Source organism: Triticum aestivum, chromosome 4B (assembly GCF_018294505.1).
Source record: "Triticum aestivum cultivar Chinese Spring chromosome 4B, IWGSC CS RefSeq v2.1, whole genome shotgun sequence".
Lineage (NCBI taxonomy): Eukaryota > Viridiplantae > Streptophyta > Magnoliopsida > Poales > Poaceae > Triticum > Triticum aestivum.
Genome location: NC_057804.1, coordinates 640,123,018 through 640,141,481, shown reverse-complemented (window position 1 = coordinate 640,141,481; position 18,464 = coordinate 640,123,018). Strand labels below are relative to the sequence as shown.

Genomic DNA, 18,464 nt, shown 5'->3' with positions numbered 1-18,464 from the left:
ATAATTGCCCATTTACATTGTGATGTTTGATAGCACACAAATTGTTCCTCCGGTATCCGGGAGTTGCATAATCTCATAGTATGAGGAACATGTATAAGTTATGAAGAAAGCAGTAGCAATGAAACTGTAACGATCATAATGCTAAGCTAACGGATGGGTCATGTCCATCACATCATTCTCCTAATGATGTGATCCCGTTCATCAAATGACAACACATGTCTATGGTTAGGAAACTTAACCATCTTTGATTAACGAGGTAGTCAAGTAGAGGCATACTAGGGACAATATGTTTTGTCTATGTATTCACACATGTACTAAGTTTCCGGTTAATACAATTCTAGCATGAATAATAAACATTTATCATGAAATAAGGAAATAAATAATAACTTTTTATTGCCTCTAGGGCATATTTCCTTCAAGCAATTTAATTAGGGTTGAAATATGCTCTGCAGGTCGTTACCGCGCACACGGTCTATAAAGCACAAACATGTGTGATATACATGTACTTCCGACACGGTTTCCAGAGAGGAAACATGTGCGGCCATGCACACAATTGCCTTTCACAAAGTGTGTGTGATGTCAGACAATATCACAAACGGTGCGAGTAACTAAATGTTTGTGATAGTCGCCTTATCGTACACGGTTTATAATCATGAACTATTTCGGATGTCGTAGGCATCATAAATGTTGCACCACATAATAGCGAGTGCGATAATTATCCTATACAACACTCGTACGACAGTCTGACGTTTCGTAATCCTATCCGACATTCGTATGATGATTAGGTAATCTTGTTAATTACAGATCACATACGGTCCAGGGGAAGTGAATGTGTGTGATAGACTCCTGATCGCACACGCTTGGAAATCATGAAATGTTTGTGATGGAGTGCACATCGTAAATGTTGCACCACATAATAGCGTGTGTAATGGTAATGCCAGCACACAACAATAGCAAAGATGGAGCATTTGGGATATTTGATATATCACAAACAGTTGTGTGAAGAATCACGTTTGGGATAGATGCCCACATCGCATATGCTTAGTTATACAAAACGTATGTATCATGGCGCCCTATCCCCGACGGTTTCTGGGTCGTGTGGGAAGGACCCCCCTATCGTCCACACTCACTAGGTGACGGTTTAAAATGCCGTCCAGAAAGGGGTTAAAAACTATTCGTATAATAGCTTGCTGTACCAGTGGTATCATGCGCGCCCCTGAGCTTGTGACTCCCACACAACTCCGTTTGACCTAATTCCACCTCTATAAATTCCCAAATATTTCCAAACCAACAGAGAGCCACCCAAAACACTTTTTCCGCCGCCGCAAAATTCTGTTCTTCCGCGATCCCATCTGGAGGCCATTTCCGGTACTCTATCGGAGGGGGGAGTCGATCACAGAGGGCTTCTACATCAACCTTGCTGGCTTCCGATGATGAATGAGTAGTTTACCACAGACCTACAGGTTCATAGCTCGTAGCTAGATGACTTCTTCTCTCTCTTCGATCTTCAATACAACGTTCTCCTTGTTCTTTTGGAGTTCTATCCGATGTAATCTTCTTTTGCGGTGTGTTTGTTGGGATATGATGAATTGTGGGTTTATGATCAGATTATTCATTGAAAGTAATCGAGTCTTTCTGAATTTTACTATGCATGATTGTTATATCTTTGTATTTCTCTCCGATCTATTCATTTGGTTTGGCAAACTAGATTGATTTATCTTCAGTGGAAGAAGTGCTTTGTGATGGGTTCAATCTTGCAGTGTCCTCACCTCATGACAGAAGGGGTAGCGAGACACGTATTGTATTGCTGCCATTAAGGAAAACGGGGTTTATTCATATTAATTGGGTTTACTTTGTGTAACACCCTTAGTGTCATGCTACAGTAATCTCTCCCTAATGGTGGCCATGTCATCATGACTACTATGCAAATTTTCCCTTGATAAAAATCTAAGTTAAATTCAAAATTCAAATTGCAAGTAAAAAACTAAAGTTCACAAACATGGTGGCAGAATAGTTCACCATCTGGCAAATATTCCATAACAATTAATGGTTAAGGAAAACAACATCACTTATTTGCTAATTTGGGCCCTAGAAATTAAATTAGTGCCAAAACATCATTTTTAAACACTTTTCTATTTATGAAAAATCCAAACTATTTTAAATATCTCCCAAACCTTTTGTGGCAGCACCTAATATTGCAATACTTATATTGGGCTAAATTCCATAATTTATGAAACTCATTTACTATTGAGAATAAATGCAAATCAGAATAAAAAAGAAAACAGAAAAAGAAAAGGTAAAAGAAAATGGCCTACTGTCCACTTGGGCCACAAGTGCACAGTGCATACCCGGTCCACCCCCAGCTCCTTCTCTTTCCTCCTATTCACGGAGGGCTCGGTGACCGCGTGCGTTGCGTCCATGCCGCGGATGAGCCACGCGGCGGCCATCCGCCATGCCCCCGAGCCGGATAAAGTCGTTTGTCACCCCCCGGGCAGAACCCTGGCCCTCATTTCCCCCTCGCTTCCCCCCTCGTCGAATTCGCCCACACCCGACGCACCCGTCACCATGCCCGACCGCTCCCGCGCTCTCTCTGCCATCCCCGTCGCCTGAGATCGCGCTAGAAGCTCCGCCCTCCTCTGCCGCCTGAGATCCTCCCCATATTTGAGATGGCTATGAGGGTTCGCGGACAGCCCGAACATATAGGGATGATATGAGGGGTCCGGTTGGGTCACCTTTTTCCTTCTCTCTCTTGTTTGGTCACTGACCGGGCGCGTCCGCGGGCGTACGAGAGATGGTTTGAGGTGTCCGGCTGTAGATGCTCTTATATCTTAGAAGTGCTACCGCCAAAGGCTATGGCGGTAGCCACTTGTCACATCATTGTTTTGCAGAAAACTTCTGAGCTATTAATCTTTAATCATGATACTACAACAAACATCAGAAAAAAATACATCCAGATCCGTAGACCACCTAGCGATGACTACAAGCATTGAAGCAAGCCGAAGGTGCGTCGTCGTCATCCCTCGCCGGAGCCGGGCAAAACTTGTTGTACTAGACAGTCGAAAAGTCATCGTGCTAAGACCCCATAGGACCAGCTCAACAGAACAACAATAGCCGCCGATAAAGAGTAGCGTAGATCAGAAGGACCCAACCTGAAGACACACAAGCGTAGACGAATTATGACCAGATCCGAACAAATCCACAAGGACATATCCGCCGGAGACACACCTCCACACGCATGCTCGTGATGCTAGACACACCACCGAGATGGGGGGAAGAACCTTATTCCAGAGAGTCGCCACCATCTGGTCTTCCTGAGCAGAGCACAAACCCTCACAAAACTCGTAGGAGCATATGAAAACAAATCCCTTGCACCGGCAAGGCCCGGGATCCGCCGTGCCCCCATGGTCCTAAGGCCACTGGAGACGAGGCGGACCGACGCCGACAGGAGGTAAAGGAACCTTATGGTTTTATTAGGGGAGGAGGCGGCTGTGTACAGGAGCCCTTGCCACATCAATTTTTTGCGACAATTTGCCACATCATTTTTGACAGCTAGGATTGACCAAAAGTCTATCGCCGTTGACCATCGCGGTAGCCTATATATTTCTGCCGCCAACGTGTATGACAATAGGAAAAGGGTCAAATCCAACATTTTGTACAAACTGAGGTCAAATCATGCTGACTTTCGTTAAAGGGTGAAAATAGTGATTTTGTCCGCCCACACGACACCTGTCAACGTCACCGCACCACTAGCCTATGCTACGAAGCAACAGCTTGTGCCACACGATACCTATTCACAGAGAAAACCGATTTAAAAAGCTTTTTTTTTGGAGGGGGATTTAAAAAGCTCCGAAAGGCACACGCCGGGCCATACCCCGCTTTCCCACAGGTGGGCCCCCACCCGAGCATAAAAGAAAAAAAGCCGTCCGCACCCACTGACGGCACGGCCCGCCGTATCCGCGCCCGGGCCGTCAGCGAGAACCAACTCCAAGTGGCTTCGATCGAGGGACGCATCAAAACCGTTTCCTATACGAGGTCTCTGACACGTGGGGCCTTCCTAGCTAGATTGACCGCCACGGCCCGCAAATATCCTTTTCCCCATCCGGGGAGGCCACCACCAGCACGCGGGCCCCGTACCGTAATCCAAACCACCACCGGCACGGCAGCAGTACACGCTCTCGCCTCGCTCGCCCCCGGTACGAACTCGCCGCACCGGCGACCGCGACGAGGCCCGGCCGCGGCGGCGGGAGGCGATATGGAGGAGGCGCCGCCGGCCCCGCGGGTGGTGGGGGAGTACGAGCTCGGGGAGATGGTGGGGAAGGGGACGTTCGCGGAGGTGTTCCGCGCGGTGCACGGCCCCACCGGCGCGCGCGTCGCCGTCAAGGAGATCGACCGCCGCCGCGTCGACGACCACGTCCGCCGCGGCATCCTCCAGGAGATGAGCATCCTCGGCAGCCTCTCCCACCCCAACATCCTCCGCCTCATCAACACCATCGAGGTAGGCGTCCCCACCTCCCCCAAATCTCCAGCCCCGGCCGTCCGCGCTACTGCTGTAGTCGCGATCGAACTCGGTGTGGTAAAGATGCCTCGCGGTTTTCGCCGCAGACGGGGGAGAAGCTGTTCCTGGTGCTGGAGTACTGCGACGGGGGCGACCTCGAGGCCTACAGGCAGACGCACGGCGGGCCTCGGAACCGGCTGCCGGAGGCCACCGCCAGGGACTTCGCCCGGCAGCTCGGTGAGTTCCCAATCGAGCCCAGTCGAGTGTTCCCTTTCCCCTTTTTATTACTGTATATGCACTGGGACTGTATATGTTTTGATGCGCCGCTGCTGTTTGTTGTCTTGGATCATCAGCCGAGGGGCTCAAGGTGCTGAGGGGCGAGAGGATCGTGCACCGGGACCTCAAACCCCAGGTTAGATCTTACGCCCTTTTCTATTGGATTTCTTAGGGTTTACGGTTGGTCTGGGCGTGAACTTTTTAGCCATTTTTGGATGGAATCTGTCGCTATTTGGGCCTGATCGGTGATTTGTGATGTTTATTTTTGGGCACCAAGCGCCAAAACTAAGAGTAAGGGTCCCATTAAAAGGGTTTCCATAATTATCAACTGAACTTAGATTATTGGTCAAAAGCTAAACTTACATTTATAGCCGCTATCAATGTCAGTTTACCATCAAATGCCAAACTTCATAGAGAATTGTGCTGTTCACTCATGCTTCAATAACAAATTACATGTGGAAAATTTGTGTAGTTATTTATCTGGCCTGGTTACTTGTTCCATCCAATATCTTCAGAGACGCATTATTTTCTCCGTACTGATTGAGCTGTGAATCACGCAGAACCTTCTGCTATCAGCCGATGGGGACGCCATTACATTGAAAATTGGCGATTTTGGGTTTGCCAGGTGAGAGGTTTATTCTCAATGTCGCAGTTATAGGACTATCTTCCTTTCTCTAAAGATTGAAATTACTGGGGAGATGCAGACCAATACCAAAATATTTATAACTGTCATCTGCCGTCAAGTGTTTTTATTTCCACAACGGCATGGTTTATTGGTCTTATTAATACTCACATTTGCTCCGAGCATGTTGGTTCTGAATTCTGTACTCATTGTGAGTTCTCTTTTTGTTTCATTGAGTATTTTTTTGTGCAAGTGTACAACTGAAAACTATCTTCTCACTTCAGATCTCTGATGCATGAAAATTTGGCTGCCACTTTTTGTGGCTCTCCATATTATATGGCCCCAGAAATCTGGCGAGGGGATAAATATGACGCGAAGGTATGTTTATTAACTGCTTTATAAATTTACGGATCTTAAAATTAAACCAGGCTATAATCTCTACCTGACAAACTTTGCAGGCAGATTTATGGAGTGTTGGAGTCATTCTTTTCCAGCTAGTAACAGGGGAGCTACCATTTCTTGGGGAGAATAGAGTGGAGGTTTGCTTGTAACATTGTACAATTAACTGTACTCGCCTAATCGCAATACACATATATAGCCTAACACTGCTGCTTGCGCTTTGTTGGCGGATTACAGCTGCGCGAAAAAGTATTGTCATCTAGTGGCCTCAGTTTCCCTCCAGATATGGAGGCTGATTTACATCCTGAGTTTATTGACCTGTGCAGAAGACTCATATGCCTTGATCCAGGTGGGTCTGCCATTTTCACTTCATTTTGTGTCTGGAAATAAGGCGTATGATAATTAATTTACTCACTGCAGTAATCTTTGTTCAACTTCCTTTTAGGCCATTTAATCTAAGCATTCATCGCAGAATCAGATTGAAAATTGCTTTCAATTTTGCAGCGGAGAGAATGCCTTTTGAGGAATTCTTTAATCACAACTTTTTGGCAACAGCAAGGTATTCCTGTTACTCTGGTGGTAGTGTTTAAAAATCACAAGTCCATGGGGTAGCTTTGAGTAATCTACTTTGCTTTTAGAATTTTTCCTGTACCAAGTCCTGTAAGTTTAACTCAGACGCCTGCTGCCCAAGTGCCCATATGAGAAGCTGCATGTACCCCAAAAAGAAATGTACAAAGACCACGGGGAATGGTCAAATTCTGTACGAGTGAGCTCATATATGCAAGCTCTGCTCGTCTTTTTTTGTCCTTGCAACTGCATATAGATTGGATTTGGAATTGTTCTGGTGCGCATCACAATTTAATGCGTCACTGACTTCATCATGCGCTTTTCATAAATGGGGATAACTACTCTTTGTGCAGCAATCCTACAATCTTTTCTAGATTTCCTGAACGTTTTTGGAATAGTTAAAAGCATGTCATTTTGCACTTGGCTTGGTTGTGTCGTCATATTTATCTCGATCGTTGATCTTGCTGATCATGCCTTCTCAGGAACAGTGAAATCATGGATGAGTCCCATCATGCTCTTGATTTAAGGGACACATGCCAGACTGTCTCTTCTGCTGTCGTCAAAGTAAAGTCTGAAAGTGTAGATTCAAAAGGTACGCTGGACCCTGACTAGAAGTATAAATTGTACTCCCTCCGTTCCAAAATAGATGACCTAACTTTGTACTATAGTTAGTATAAAGTTGAGTCATCTATTTTAGAACGGAGGGAGTATTTTATATCCTCTGCTTGGGCACTAATTTTGTATATTTTGCAGTATTTGATTCATGGGAGTGGGTTGAACGAGAATACGTATTAGTTCATGCGAACACTACTTCCATGGAGTTGCTGTCTTCACTCGAGAAGCCAATGAAGGATGTCACAGGTGCAAGACCCCGCTGTGATGATATATCCACTATCAGTGGGCCTATTCAGAGTCAAAACAGAGACTCACTCTATAGAGTGAAATCCCATGGATGTACTCCACTGTCCGCTTCCTGTGAGTCAACTACTATGGAAAATCTGCGAGGGAGGCCACTTGATTGTTATACAAGACTTCACCTACTGAATCAGTATATTGTCATTCTCACAGAACTTGCTCAGGAGAAGGTACTACTGCTGCAGTGGCAATTAGTATCATGTCTATTGAATACTGAACAGCATGTTCATATTCATTCTGTCCAGTATTCAAACTGGAACTCCTTAGCTTTTTAGATTTTCTTCATGATCAGTCAGTGTTTTTTACTTTTGTGAGTAATTTGAGCCAGCAGTGTAGATTTTTGAGAACATGTAACAGTGTAGATTTCAATGTGTCTTTAGTAAGGATATTTAGTGTTAGTACAACTGGTTTGCCTCTAATTGGACCACCATGCTTTCTCTACTCTGTATATCCCTTGTAGGCATGTTTTCATTTTGTCTAGACTTACAGCGTTTCGATATCTTTTTGATGATCTTCGCTATGATATTTATTTGATAATTTGGAAACAGTAATCCCAAATTCATCTCAACCTCACTTATGTTTGCTTTTCTGTGGTATACACAGCTTTTTAAAGGGCTGGACCTGGAGGCACTATCACTTGAACTTGTGATACTTGCTATCTGGAAAGAGGCGCTTAATGCATGTAGCTTATTGCCGGATGCTTTAGATGATGGAAGTTTTTCGACATTTGCACACGAGAATTACTTTCCTAAGAGTGATCAGCGTCTATCCCCGAATGTAGCGCAAGGATTGGATTTCACTAGGCCGGCTTCTGTTCGTTACTGGGTTGAAAGTGGGTTCATCAAGGCATATGACCGTGCTGAGAAGATATCACATAGGTTGCGGGAGAACAATGGTTAGAACATCCATCCACTCATCTTCTTGTACAAGTATACTATTTCGCTCTTATCGTAACCTTTTTCTGTTTCTAGATAACACTGAGATGCCAGACGCAATGGAGATCATATTCCAAACTGCTTTAGTATATGGGAAAACTGGTGCTGTAAGTATCACTATCTAAGTCCTGTAGATGGCTGATTTAGATTTGATTTCTTTATGCATGGCATGGATGTTACACCTGATTTCATTCACATTCACATGCATAATTCAGTTAATGTTCACCAGGAAATTGTTCAAATGAAGTAATACACCGATGCTCAGGATTAATCACTGGTTGTCCAGGCAGTTGGTTCTCTTGTTATAAGCCTATTAGTAGAAAACTACTGTACAAAACAAGGTCGAGAACGGAGTATTTTTGTATTTAAAAAAGAAAGCAAGGAAAGATTTATGTATGAACAATGATACAAGCAGAAGTGATCATGCGTGGCAGTCCGGGCTATCTACCTTTTTTTTCTGAGAAAACCCTACTATATAGTTTTATGAAATGTGGAATAGGCTCTCCTTCACACAGTTCTTGGATGCCATTTACTGAAACACTTGCCTCTAGGACATGATATTGTGGTCACTCACTGAAACACATGGTCGCCACTAAATAATGGTGTGTTGAAGAGTATTTCATGGAGTGTACTTGGATATGATTTGCTGAAACACTGCTTTAGTATATGGAAGTCGGAGCATTAGTCCTTCCCTCCAATTCTTTTGACTTTACCTACTTTACCAATAAACTCTTGATCTGTTGTTAATTATTCACGTATTGATTATAGTTGATGCTTTCTTTTGACTTTACCTACATTATTTTGCAGACAAAGGAACTTTTGGGATGCCAAAACAAATCAATGGCGCTATACTCAAAAGCAATCATCCTACTCACATTTATATTGCAGGAAGCAACCGCGTTGCCACTGAATCCACTCTTCTCGCTTTCACCATTCAACCAGCAGCGTATCCGGAGTCATCTGTGCAGTGCTCAGTTGAGCGGGCAACAGCAGAGGTCCATCAAGAACTAACTTTTCTCATGGGAATCGTCATTTCGCGAGAATGATGAGATTATTTTGCATGGAAGTCGGAGCATTAGTCCTTCCCTCCAACCTTTTTGCCCAGGAGGTGTCAAATGCACTGAAGAACTTTCGCTGCCCTGAAATTATGTTGTTATATTTGCAGAACACATTGGTCCACGTGCTCTTTCTTTGTATATATACGGTTCTAGGCTGTACAGTTATTTTCCGTCACGTTGAAAGGACCTTTCGGATTTGTATATAAATGTAACATGTGGAACTTGTAGATTGAAAATGGATTCCAAATCCTGCCTTTCTGCTAGCTGAGTACTTTTTTTTTCTGCCCTCCTGCTAGCTGAGTACTTTCTTTTTCTGCCCTTCTGCTAGCTGAGTATGTGACATGGGTGAATTTTGTTGTTACTGTGATGTGTGAAAAAACATTTGTGAAAATGGGAGCTGTTATTTCTTCGCCTCTTGGCAGTGTATTGCACGTAATTCTTCACAGTATCTTCTTTTGGATCACGACACTTTAGCTTACTTTAGCTAACGTGTGTGTTGTGCCAGAGAAAAAGAAACATTTTAAGTTCCAAATCTGAAGGTATGTGATCTTATTTTCTTATTTGAATTATAAAAGGTGTTGTTGATGGGTTCTGAATTTGGATTGGATTCGTTATAATCTTTTCATCAGTTAACAAAGGGAATGGAAAACCGTAGCCTGAACGTCAGCAAGCATGTCAATGACTGACAAGCAGACGAATGGTGCTGGAGCGTGACACAATATATAGGAGGGGGCGAGGGGCGACGTTTAAAATGCGAAGCAAAGATAATCAAGCACAAATAAATACACGGTCTTTCAGACTTTATTGGTAGTTGGGCCTAGCTTGCTAGTGCATTGCCTGCAAACAAAGTAGCAAGGAGAGAGTTGATGACAGCTGCTATCTGGCCCAGATAAACAATTTGGATGGAATGGATCAAATGGATTATTTTTTGCACTTTTGATAGACCGGGCCATGGTCCAGTATGGTCCCCAAGAGGATCCGCCAGTGGTGCTGCACAGTCCATTCGGCTACTGGATAGAAGTGGTGATAATTAAAAAAAAAAAAACAAAAAACCTAGATGAATGTGATGTGCCCGTTCTGTTTGACATGCATAGAAGTAGTTTTATCTGCTATAGTACACTGTTGACAATAACGAGCGAGCGAGCCAGTTTAACCTGTTATTACTACCACGGAACTTGAGAGCTCTACGTACCGATCGCACTGCATATCTTCAATGAAAGCACGCGAGCAGCATTTGCTACCGCGGTAGCACAATTATCATGGGCTTGTGGATCGTCCAGAACATTTCCTGGGGATGAAAATCACGCCGCTTCAGAACCAAGTCGCCCATAAAATCAAAATTGGACTGAAATCTCGAGAAACAAGGAGATGGTACTCGATCCGCTGACAGCCAGTGAAGTTGCCGGCAGTCCCTAAGATCTACTCCCTCCGCTCCGAATTACTTGTCGCACGTATGGATGTATCTAGATGTATTTTAGTTCTAGATACATCCATTTCAGCGACGAGTAATTGGAAACAGAGGGAGTACGTATATATCGTTGTACCGTGTAGCCAGATTTCTGAACGTGTGGTAGATAGACACAGACCCAGGGAGAGGGGTAGGGATAGGAGGGAGCCATGCATGTGGCTTAAAACAGAGAAATCTGGCATCCAGCGCTTGGGCCGTAGTGGAGGGAGCGGCCGTTTGCCTGGACCGGCCAGGGCCCAATCTACTGATGAATGGATGACGATCGCGTTTTGGCGCGAGAATGAATACGAAAACCGCCATGGATGGATCGGGTTAGGCAAGCTCAGGCTGGCACTCAGTGGAGTGGTACCGCATTCTCCCGGCGTCGGGTGAAAAAGATGAGGCTAAGCCTTTTCTCCCGTGCACCCATCTAGTTGGAACGAAGGCCCCGTCCCCGTGGGCTAATTGGTTTTAGCCCTCGCGTTCATCCCGCGGCCGTACGGAGTACATGCAGATTGCAGAGGGAAAGGCGTCCCCTCTTGATTCTCTTTGTGTTTTAGCCGCAGGCGCTATGTGCGGGCTGTGGTGTGGGGTCGCACGACGAGGTGAGAGGACGTGACGAACGGGAGGAGATCCTTGGCGGCACGTACGGTCCGCATGGGCCAGGACAACAGGAGGGGGGATTTCACCGGCCCGACCAGCACAACTAAAAATCGGGCAGGCGTTAGGGCACCCCTTATATTCAGTTCAAATCTGGGGCTTATATGAGACGGTCCGAACGCGTCCGTCACATCGGACAGATGATAGGGTCCCGCAGAAAATCACCCAGAAACCTAACGGTCTGACGGACGTCTCCGTCGGCAAGGATACGAACGCCGTGTGGCGCCGCTCTGGCTCGCCGTCTGAGGGCCAAAGTCCGGCTATTTAACCCGGACGGGGTCCATAGCCCTAGCCGCATCTGCTTTCTCCCTTTCCACGCCGCCAGCTCGAGCCCTTCCACTTCTCTCCATCTCCGCCTCACTATTTCCTAGTTGTCCGCCTCCGCCATGGCCCGACAGAAGAAGACCATGTACGGTATGCTAATGTCGGAGCAGCGCTTCCAGATGCTGGAGGAGATCCGAACGAGACGTGTCGCTCCGACCGCAGCCGGCCTGCCTCCGGACTCGACGGAGCCGGAGGAGAAGGAGGAGGAAGAGGAGGGGGAGCAACGGCCAGTGCCCATGGAGGTGGCGGATTCGGAGGATGCGACACAACATGGAGGAACCGACACCGGTTGCGGGCTGCGCCACGGAGGACGCCATGACAGAGTTCGAGGTCACCCAAGCGACGGAGATGGCAGAGCATACCGCCATCTTAGAGCCCATCCAGGATGAGGCCTACGTGGAGGCCAACCGATGCTTCATCGTGGACATCTCCAACGACAACGAGTAGTATAATTTAGGTTCAATTGATATACAGTATGTAGATGTTTCTTTTGTATGCTTGGCAATGGTTTTAAGGCTTCAACTATGAGGTATTCGAATGTTGAGAAGGAAATTGGGGTTGTCCACGTACCTATGAGGAGCCAGATATGCTGTCCGTACATGTAGATGCTCTTTACGTACCCTTCTTCGGCTTGGAGTAGCATGCATGGCACACGGGTCGGCCTGTCCACGCGTCCCGAGACAAACAAATCTCTCCAATTATTCTCGGCCATTGCATCGTCCCCAGCCCTGCGGCATCTCCAGCCTTTTTGACGCCGTGTCGCCTGCCTGCCGTGGCAACATCGCAGCTCTATGTGTCTGTGACACGGTAAAATATGGGATGGACGAAAACCATGTGAAGCGTAGACGTACGTGAATCCCTGTACACGTAGCATCTAGCATGCCATGCATGGCGAGCCGTCCGCGACAGCGGCGCAGGAGCAGCAACGGCTGCCAAGCTTTTCATCGCTTCCTCTAGCTCGGCGTCGATTCAGACCTTGCTCACAGGATTCGTATAGCCATATAGGCTAGGAAAACACACCTCTGAGCACTGTCGTCTTGTTTCTTCTTCTATACCTGCTGTACGCGGGAAGGAACGTTGCTGCACCCGTGCCACCGTGTGTATGTAATACGTATATACTACAGAATCCTCTGAATGTTCCAATTACCAATAATTTTCTATGCCCTCCATAGTTGGTTCACGCAGGTACTCTGGTTCAAACACCTTCACCGCGGTGTTCAAATTGCATCATGGTGATCAAGCATGTAGTCTCCCCCAACCCGATTTCTGTACCAATTTCATCTGCAACCTTACCATAAGCAAGCATCCTAAAAGCTGACGTGCGTTTCTGCAGAGGAGAGAAGGAAAGTTGGACGCAAGAATCCTTCATCAGCTTGAAGTTGTCATCAGCTTTCTCCACGGTAGTCACTATATATGCGCCAAAACAAAGCTCTGCTCATCACTACTAGAAAAAAGGCTATAGATGGGATTGACACTAATGGCGCACCAGAAAAGGGGTGCGCCATTAGTATATACTAATGGCGCACCACCTTCTGATACGCCATTAGAGTTGAAACTACTAATGGCGCACCTGGTCCAAGGTGCGCCATTAGTATCAATTTTTTTTTGAACTAGTGCGCCTGTCCAAACATACTAATGGCACATCCAGACTCAGTGCGCCATTACTAGTTGTAACTAGTAATGGCGCACCTGTCGGAAAGTGCGCCACTAATGTTGTTTTTTTTATTATATTTTTTATTCATTTTTTTGCAATACTACTAATGGCGCACTGTTCAACCGTGCGCCATTACTAGTTTAAACTAGTAATGGCGCACTGTGCGCCATTAGTATGTTTTTTTTTTGCAAAACTACTAATGGCGCACCGCCAGAAGGTGCGCCATTAGTAACCTGGATTACTAATGGCGCATTTAGAGTTGGTGCGCCATTAGTAAGTGGGCAGCAACAAGATATTTTGGACAGCCTCCCCTACCCACACTCACTTTCTCCCCACTTCATTCTCTCCACCTCCTCCTTGTCTCGGGTGCCTCCTCTTTTTCACCTCATTTCCACCATAGAATCATTCAAATTAAGTGGTTAAATTACCTTGTTTTGATAGGTAAGTAAGGGGAGAAGCTATATTTATGTTGTTCTCCCTACAACAATGTGCACATGCACTTTTTATGGCATAGCTAGATCTATGTATGTTCATGGTGTTGCATATGTTTGTGGTGTTGCGGTATTTGGAGGTGTACCGGTATTTGAAATGCGATAGTTGCCAATATTTTGCCGGAATGTTGATTCATTTCCGTTTCGGCGAGAATTTTGGCATTAAGCATTCTTTTTGGTCCTATTTTTAGGGAAAGTCATGCAAAATTTTTTCTTGGTTCTAAAATATCGTTTTGCTCTACCCCGCAGGCGACCATGGTCCGCACGATGACCGAAGGCATCATGAATAGGTTTTTGAGGTCTGCGAAGGCCGAGATGCTTCAAAAGAACGAGACGGAGATAAGATGTCCGTGTCGAAGATGCAAGCTGAAGAGCCTTATTGCGGACTCGGATTCCGGGGAGGTGCGGGACCACCTGCTCTTGCGTGGTTTCATGGATGGCTATCGGTGGCAAGGTGATGAAAATGACTACGAAGTCGTCCATGGGGGCCGGGCAAGAAATGAGGAAGGGCAGCAAGACAACCACCGCGGCTCGGGCGGGCGAGAAGACGAAGAATCCCCAGGAGATGATCACGACGGTGATGCTGTACACAGTCATCATTTAGAAGATGCAGGACATGATGATGAGGAAGATGCCGGAGCAGGCGACGGACATGATCATGAAGATGATGATGCCGACGGAGCAGACGACGCTGGACCATCGATGGGCTGGGTGCAGGACCCTCATATTCAAGAGCTGCTTCTCAAGCAGACGGATAACGCAAGAGCTGCCGCCCGAGAGAAAGCCAAGATGGATCAACTTGAGTTAGACGCGGTTACTCCATTGTATGAAGGATGCAGGCCCGAGGATACCCGCCTGAAAGTAACGCTCATGACTCTGGAGATGAAGGTAAAACACAAAATGACCGACGCATGCTTCGACGAGAACATGTCATTCTGGCACGAACGTCTTCCCAAGGGGAACAAGTGCCCGACCAGTTTGGAGGAGGCGAAGAAAATCGTGTGTCCTCTGGATTTACCACACGTGAAATACCATGTGTGCATGAACAATTGCATCATTTATCGGGACGAGCACACGGAGTCTACCATATGTCCGGTGTGCGGCGTCACTCGATACAAGAAGAGGAAGAAAGCTCCTCGAAAAGTGGTGTGGTACTTTCCGATCACTCCTCGTCTGCAGCGGTATTTCGCGGACCCTAAGGTAGCAAAGCTCCTGCGTTGGCACGCGGATAGGGAGGAGAAGAAGCGAGAAGATGACGCAAATGATCCGGAGATAGATAAAAAGACAAGATGCCGAGTCACCCTAAGGATGCGAGCCAGTGGCAAGCGTTGAACTTCGAAGACCCAGAATTTGGGAACGATCCAAGGAACATCGTGCTGGGCGCGAGCACCGATGGAGTCAATCTGTTTGGCAGCCAGAGAAGCACACATAGCACCTGGCCTGTGTTTGTGTGGATGTACAACCTTCCCCCCTGGTTGTGCATGAAGAGGAAGTACATTCACATGAGTATGCTAATTGAAGGACCGAAACAATCAGGGAACGACATCAATCTGTATCTGGGGCTGCTGAAAGAGGAGCTTGACACGCTGTGGAAAACGCCAGCCAATACGTGGGACGCCGCAGAGAAAGAATATTTCCCTATGAGAGCCGCACTGCTCACGACGGTGCACGACTATCTCGGTTACGGATATCTCGCGGGGCAGGTAGTCCACGGATTTTCTGGATGCGTAAGGTGCATGGATGACACAACGTATCGCCAGCTAGATAGAGATCCTGGGTCTTCGAAAACCGTGTTCATGGGACATCGAAGGTGGCTTCGCGACGATGACCCGTGGAGGAAACGCAAGGATCTGTTCGATGGTGAAATAGACAAGCTGTTGAAAAATTGGAAAGACTGCCCACTGCCGGGAAAGAAGCAAAAGGCGCCAGAGCCGGGAAAGAAGCGAAAGGCGCCAGAGCCGCTGCTGAAGGTATGGAAAACGAGGTCTGTTTTCTGGGACTTGCCGTACTGGAAGATCCACCGTGTGCCTCACAGCCTTGATGTCATGCATATCACGAAGAATGTGTGCGAGAGTCTGCTTGGTACCCTGCTCAACATGCCAGAGAGGACCAAAGATGGGCCGAAAGCAAGGGCAGACTTGAAATCAATGGGCATCAGGCAGGAGCTTCAGGCTAATGATGATGATGATGATGATGATGATGATGATGATGATGATGAGGCGAAGCAGGACACAGAAAGTCGTCGCAAAGGCAAAAATGCCAAGAAGACCGGAAATGACTACCCTCCCGCGTGCTTCACTCTAAGTTAGGAGGAGATCGAGCAGTTTTTCACCTGCCTCCTAGGAGTAAAACTTCCTTACGGTTACGCGGGGAAGATAAGCAGATACCTAGACCCAGCGAAGCAGAAGTTCAGCGGGATGAAGTCTCACGACTGTCACGTGCTGATGACGCAGATACTTCCAGTTGCAATCCGTGGGGTCATGGACGCGCACGTCCGTGAAATGCTATTTGGCCTATGCAACTTTTTCGACGTCATCTCTCGGAAGTCGATTGGCGTGAGGCAACTCAGAAGGCTATAGGAAGAGATCGTGGTGATACTATGCGAGCTTGAGATGTACTTCCCGCCCGCATTCTTCGACGTTATGGTGCATCTGCTGGTCCATATCATGGAGGATATCATCCAACTCGGGTCGACGTTCCTGCACAGCATGATGCCGTTCGAAAGGATGAATGGTGTCATTAAAGGATACGTTCGGAACATGTCACGTCCAGAGGGAAGTATAGCCAGGGGCTTTCTGACCGAAGAGTGCATCTCCTACTGCACGAATTATCTAGGCATCGAGAACCCCGTTGGTCTGCCCGTCAACAGGCACCTCGGCAGGCTCGCTGGATGGGGTCACCGTGAGGGTCGCCGCGAAATGCATGTCGACTTCGAGGGTCGACTCGCCGACTTTGAAAGAGCAAACCTACTCGCGCTACAACACATAGACGTGGTCGATCCTTGGGTGGTAGAGCACAAAACCTTTATTGAGAAGACGTACAATGACCGAGGCCAACAGAGGACGGACGGAGATATACTCAAAGAGCACAACTCATGTTTCACGCGTTGGTTCAAGCAGAAGCTTCTGTCGTACCCTTTACATGAAGATTCTTCCGTGGAAGAACAACTCATATTCGCCTTGTCACAGGGCGCCGAGCACAACCTGATGACCTATGAGGCGTACGATATCAACGGCTACACATTCTACACCGAGGACAAGGACATGAATAGCGATGGTTATCAGAACTCTGGGGTAACGATGGAATCCTACACCGGTAAGGACAAGGACAGATACTACGGAAGGATCGAGGAGATCTGGGAGCTGAGCTACGCTGGAGAGAAGGTGCCGATGTTCCGTGTCAGATGGGCCAAGAGCGTCCAAAAAGAAGACCGATATTTCACCACCATGGTTATACCCGAAGCCAAATCCAAGACCGCGGGCGCAAACGTCACCGCGAAAAATGAGCCATGGGTACTGGCTTCCCAAGTGGACCAATGCTTCTTCATTACCGACCCTCCAAAGCCCAGTCGTGTTGTCATGAGGAGAGGCAAAAGGAAGATCATCGGAATGGATGGAGTAGCCAATGAGCAAGACTTCGACAAGTACGGCGACCCGAGGATCGAACATGACGACGATGATGAAGTAGCAGCATACACCACAAGAAGAAGCAGGACCACCCTACCTAAAGGACGTCCGTTCCACAGAAGAACTCCATTTGCGAAAAAGAAGGGCAAGAAGATTGTGGATAGCTAGATAAGATCGATTGTATTTAAATCGTAGCCTTCATTTCTCGATTGTATTTCATGGGCACTTTTTGAACTATCATGAATATTTTTAAATTTCATGGACACTCGATCTCGATCCCCCTCCATTTCGATCGCTATCCCACCTCGCCAGATCCGGTCCCCCTCGCCGCCGAGCACCCCCTGGTCCACCGGCCGCCGCCGCCGACCCCCCGCACCCTCGATTCCCCTACTCAACCGCCGCCGCCGACCCCCCGCACACCCCTCCCCTACTCAACCGCCGCCGCCGACCCCCCGCACCCCCCGCACCCTCCCCCGCTCCACCGGCATTACTGTTTGATGATATTTTTAAAAAAATTATTACTGTCTTATAAAAAAATATTGCTGTTATGATTTAAACAAGTTTGAACATATTTAAACACAAATAAGTATCAAATAGCATTTTAAATGCATAAAAAAAATTGTGGAGCCTGGGAGTCGAACCCAAGACCTCCTGGTGTGAGAACTGGCTGCTGACCAGTCAAGCTAGTAGAGGGAACTTGATGTGGATCAGGTCAGGTGGAAGATAACCTGTTGGCTCGAGCAGAAATCAAAAAAAAAATACTAATGGCGCACCAGGGCGAGGTGCGCCATTAGTATGGATGTACTTATGGCGCACCGAGGGGTGGTGCGCCATTAGTATTGTGACGCCCCCATCCATATTTCCTCCCCAGCCTATCCCCTCTCTCTCCCTCGCCCTCGCCCTCGATCCTCTTCCCCTCTCCTCTCCCGACGCTGCTGCCCCGCCGCCTCGACGCCGCCCCCTCGTCCTCGTCTCCGCCCCGATGCCCCGACGCC

The 18,464-nt window shown here is 47.3% G+C and overlaps 1 protein-coding gene across 2 annotated transcripts; it reads left to right on the top strand.

The window, feature by feature from the left end:
- The first annotated feature begins 4,114 nt into the window (after positions 1-4,114).
- Positions 4,115-9,530, top strand: LOC123093772 (serine/threonine-protein kinase ATG1a). 2 transcript variants are annotated; one of them, XM_044515825.1, is made up of 13 exons: positions 4,115-4,495; positions 4,603-4,732; positions 4,849-4,907; positions 5,332-5,396; positions 5,678-5,771; positions 5,852-5,932; positions 6,030-6,141; positions 6,297-6,351; positions 6,848-6,951; positions 7,113-7,444; positions 7,878-8,169; positions 8,246-8,316; positions 9,017-9,530. In XM_044515825.1, exons 1-13 carry the CDS (start codon positions 4,253-4,255, stop codon positions 9,218-9,220), a joined length of 1,842 nt encoding a protein of 613 aa, XP_044371760.1. In that variant the 5' UTR covers positions 4,115-4,252; the 3' UTR covers positions 9,221-9,530. The 2 variants fall into 2 exon arrangements, with proteins under 2 accessions (XP_044371760.1, XP_044371759.1); XM_044515824.1 differs by having other exon boundaries at positions 4,116-4,495; positions 6,842-6,951.
- Positions 9,531-18,464: the final 8,934 nt, after the last annotated feature.

Excerpts from the sequence above, each read along its gene's own strand:
- LOC123093772 (XM_044515824.1), top strand. The coding sequence starts at position 4,253 with ATGGAGGAGGCGCCGCCGGCCCCGCGGGTGGTGGGGGAGTACGAGCTC. Across the intron at positions 5,397-5,677 it reads GGCGATTTTGGGTTTGCCAG|ATCTCTGATGCATGAAAATT; the intron begins GTGAGAGGTTTA and ends TTCTCACTTCAG. Across the intron at positions 8,170-8,245 it reads TAGGTTGCGGGAGAACAATG|ATAACACTGAGATGCCAGAC; the intron begins GTTAGAACATCC and ends TTCTGTTTCTAG.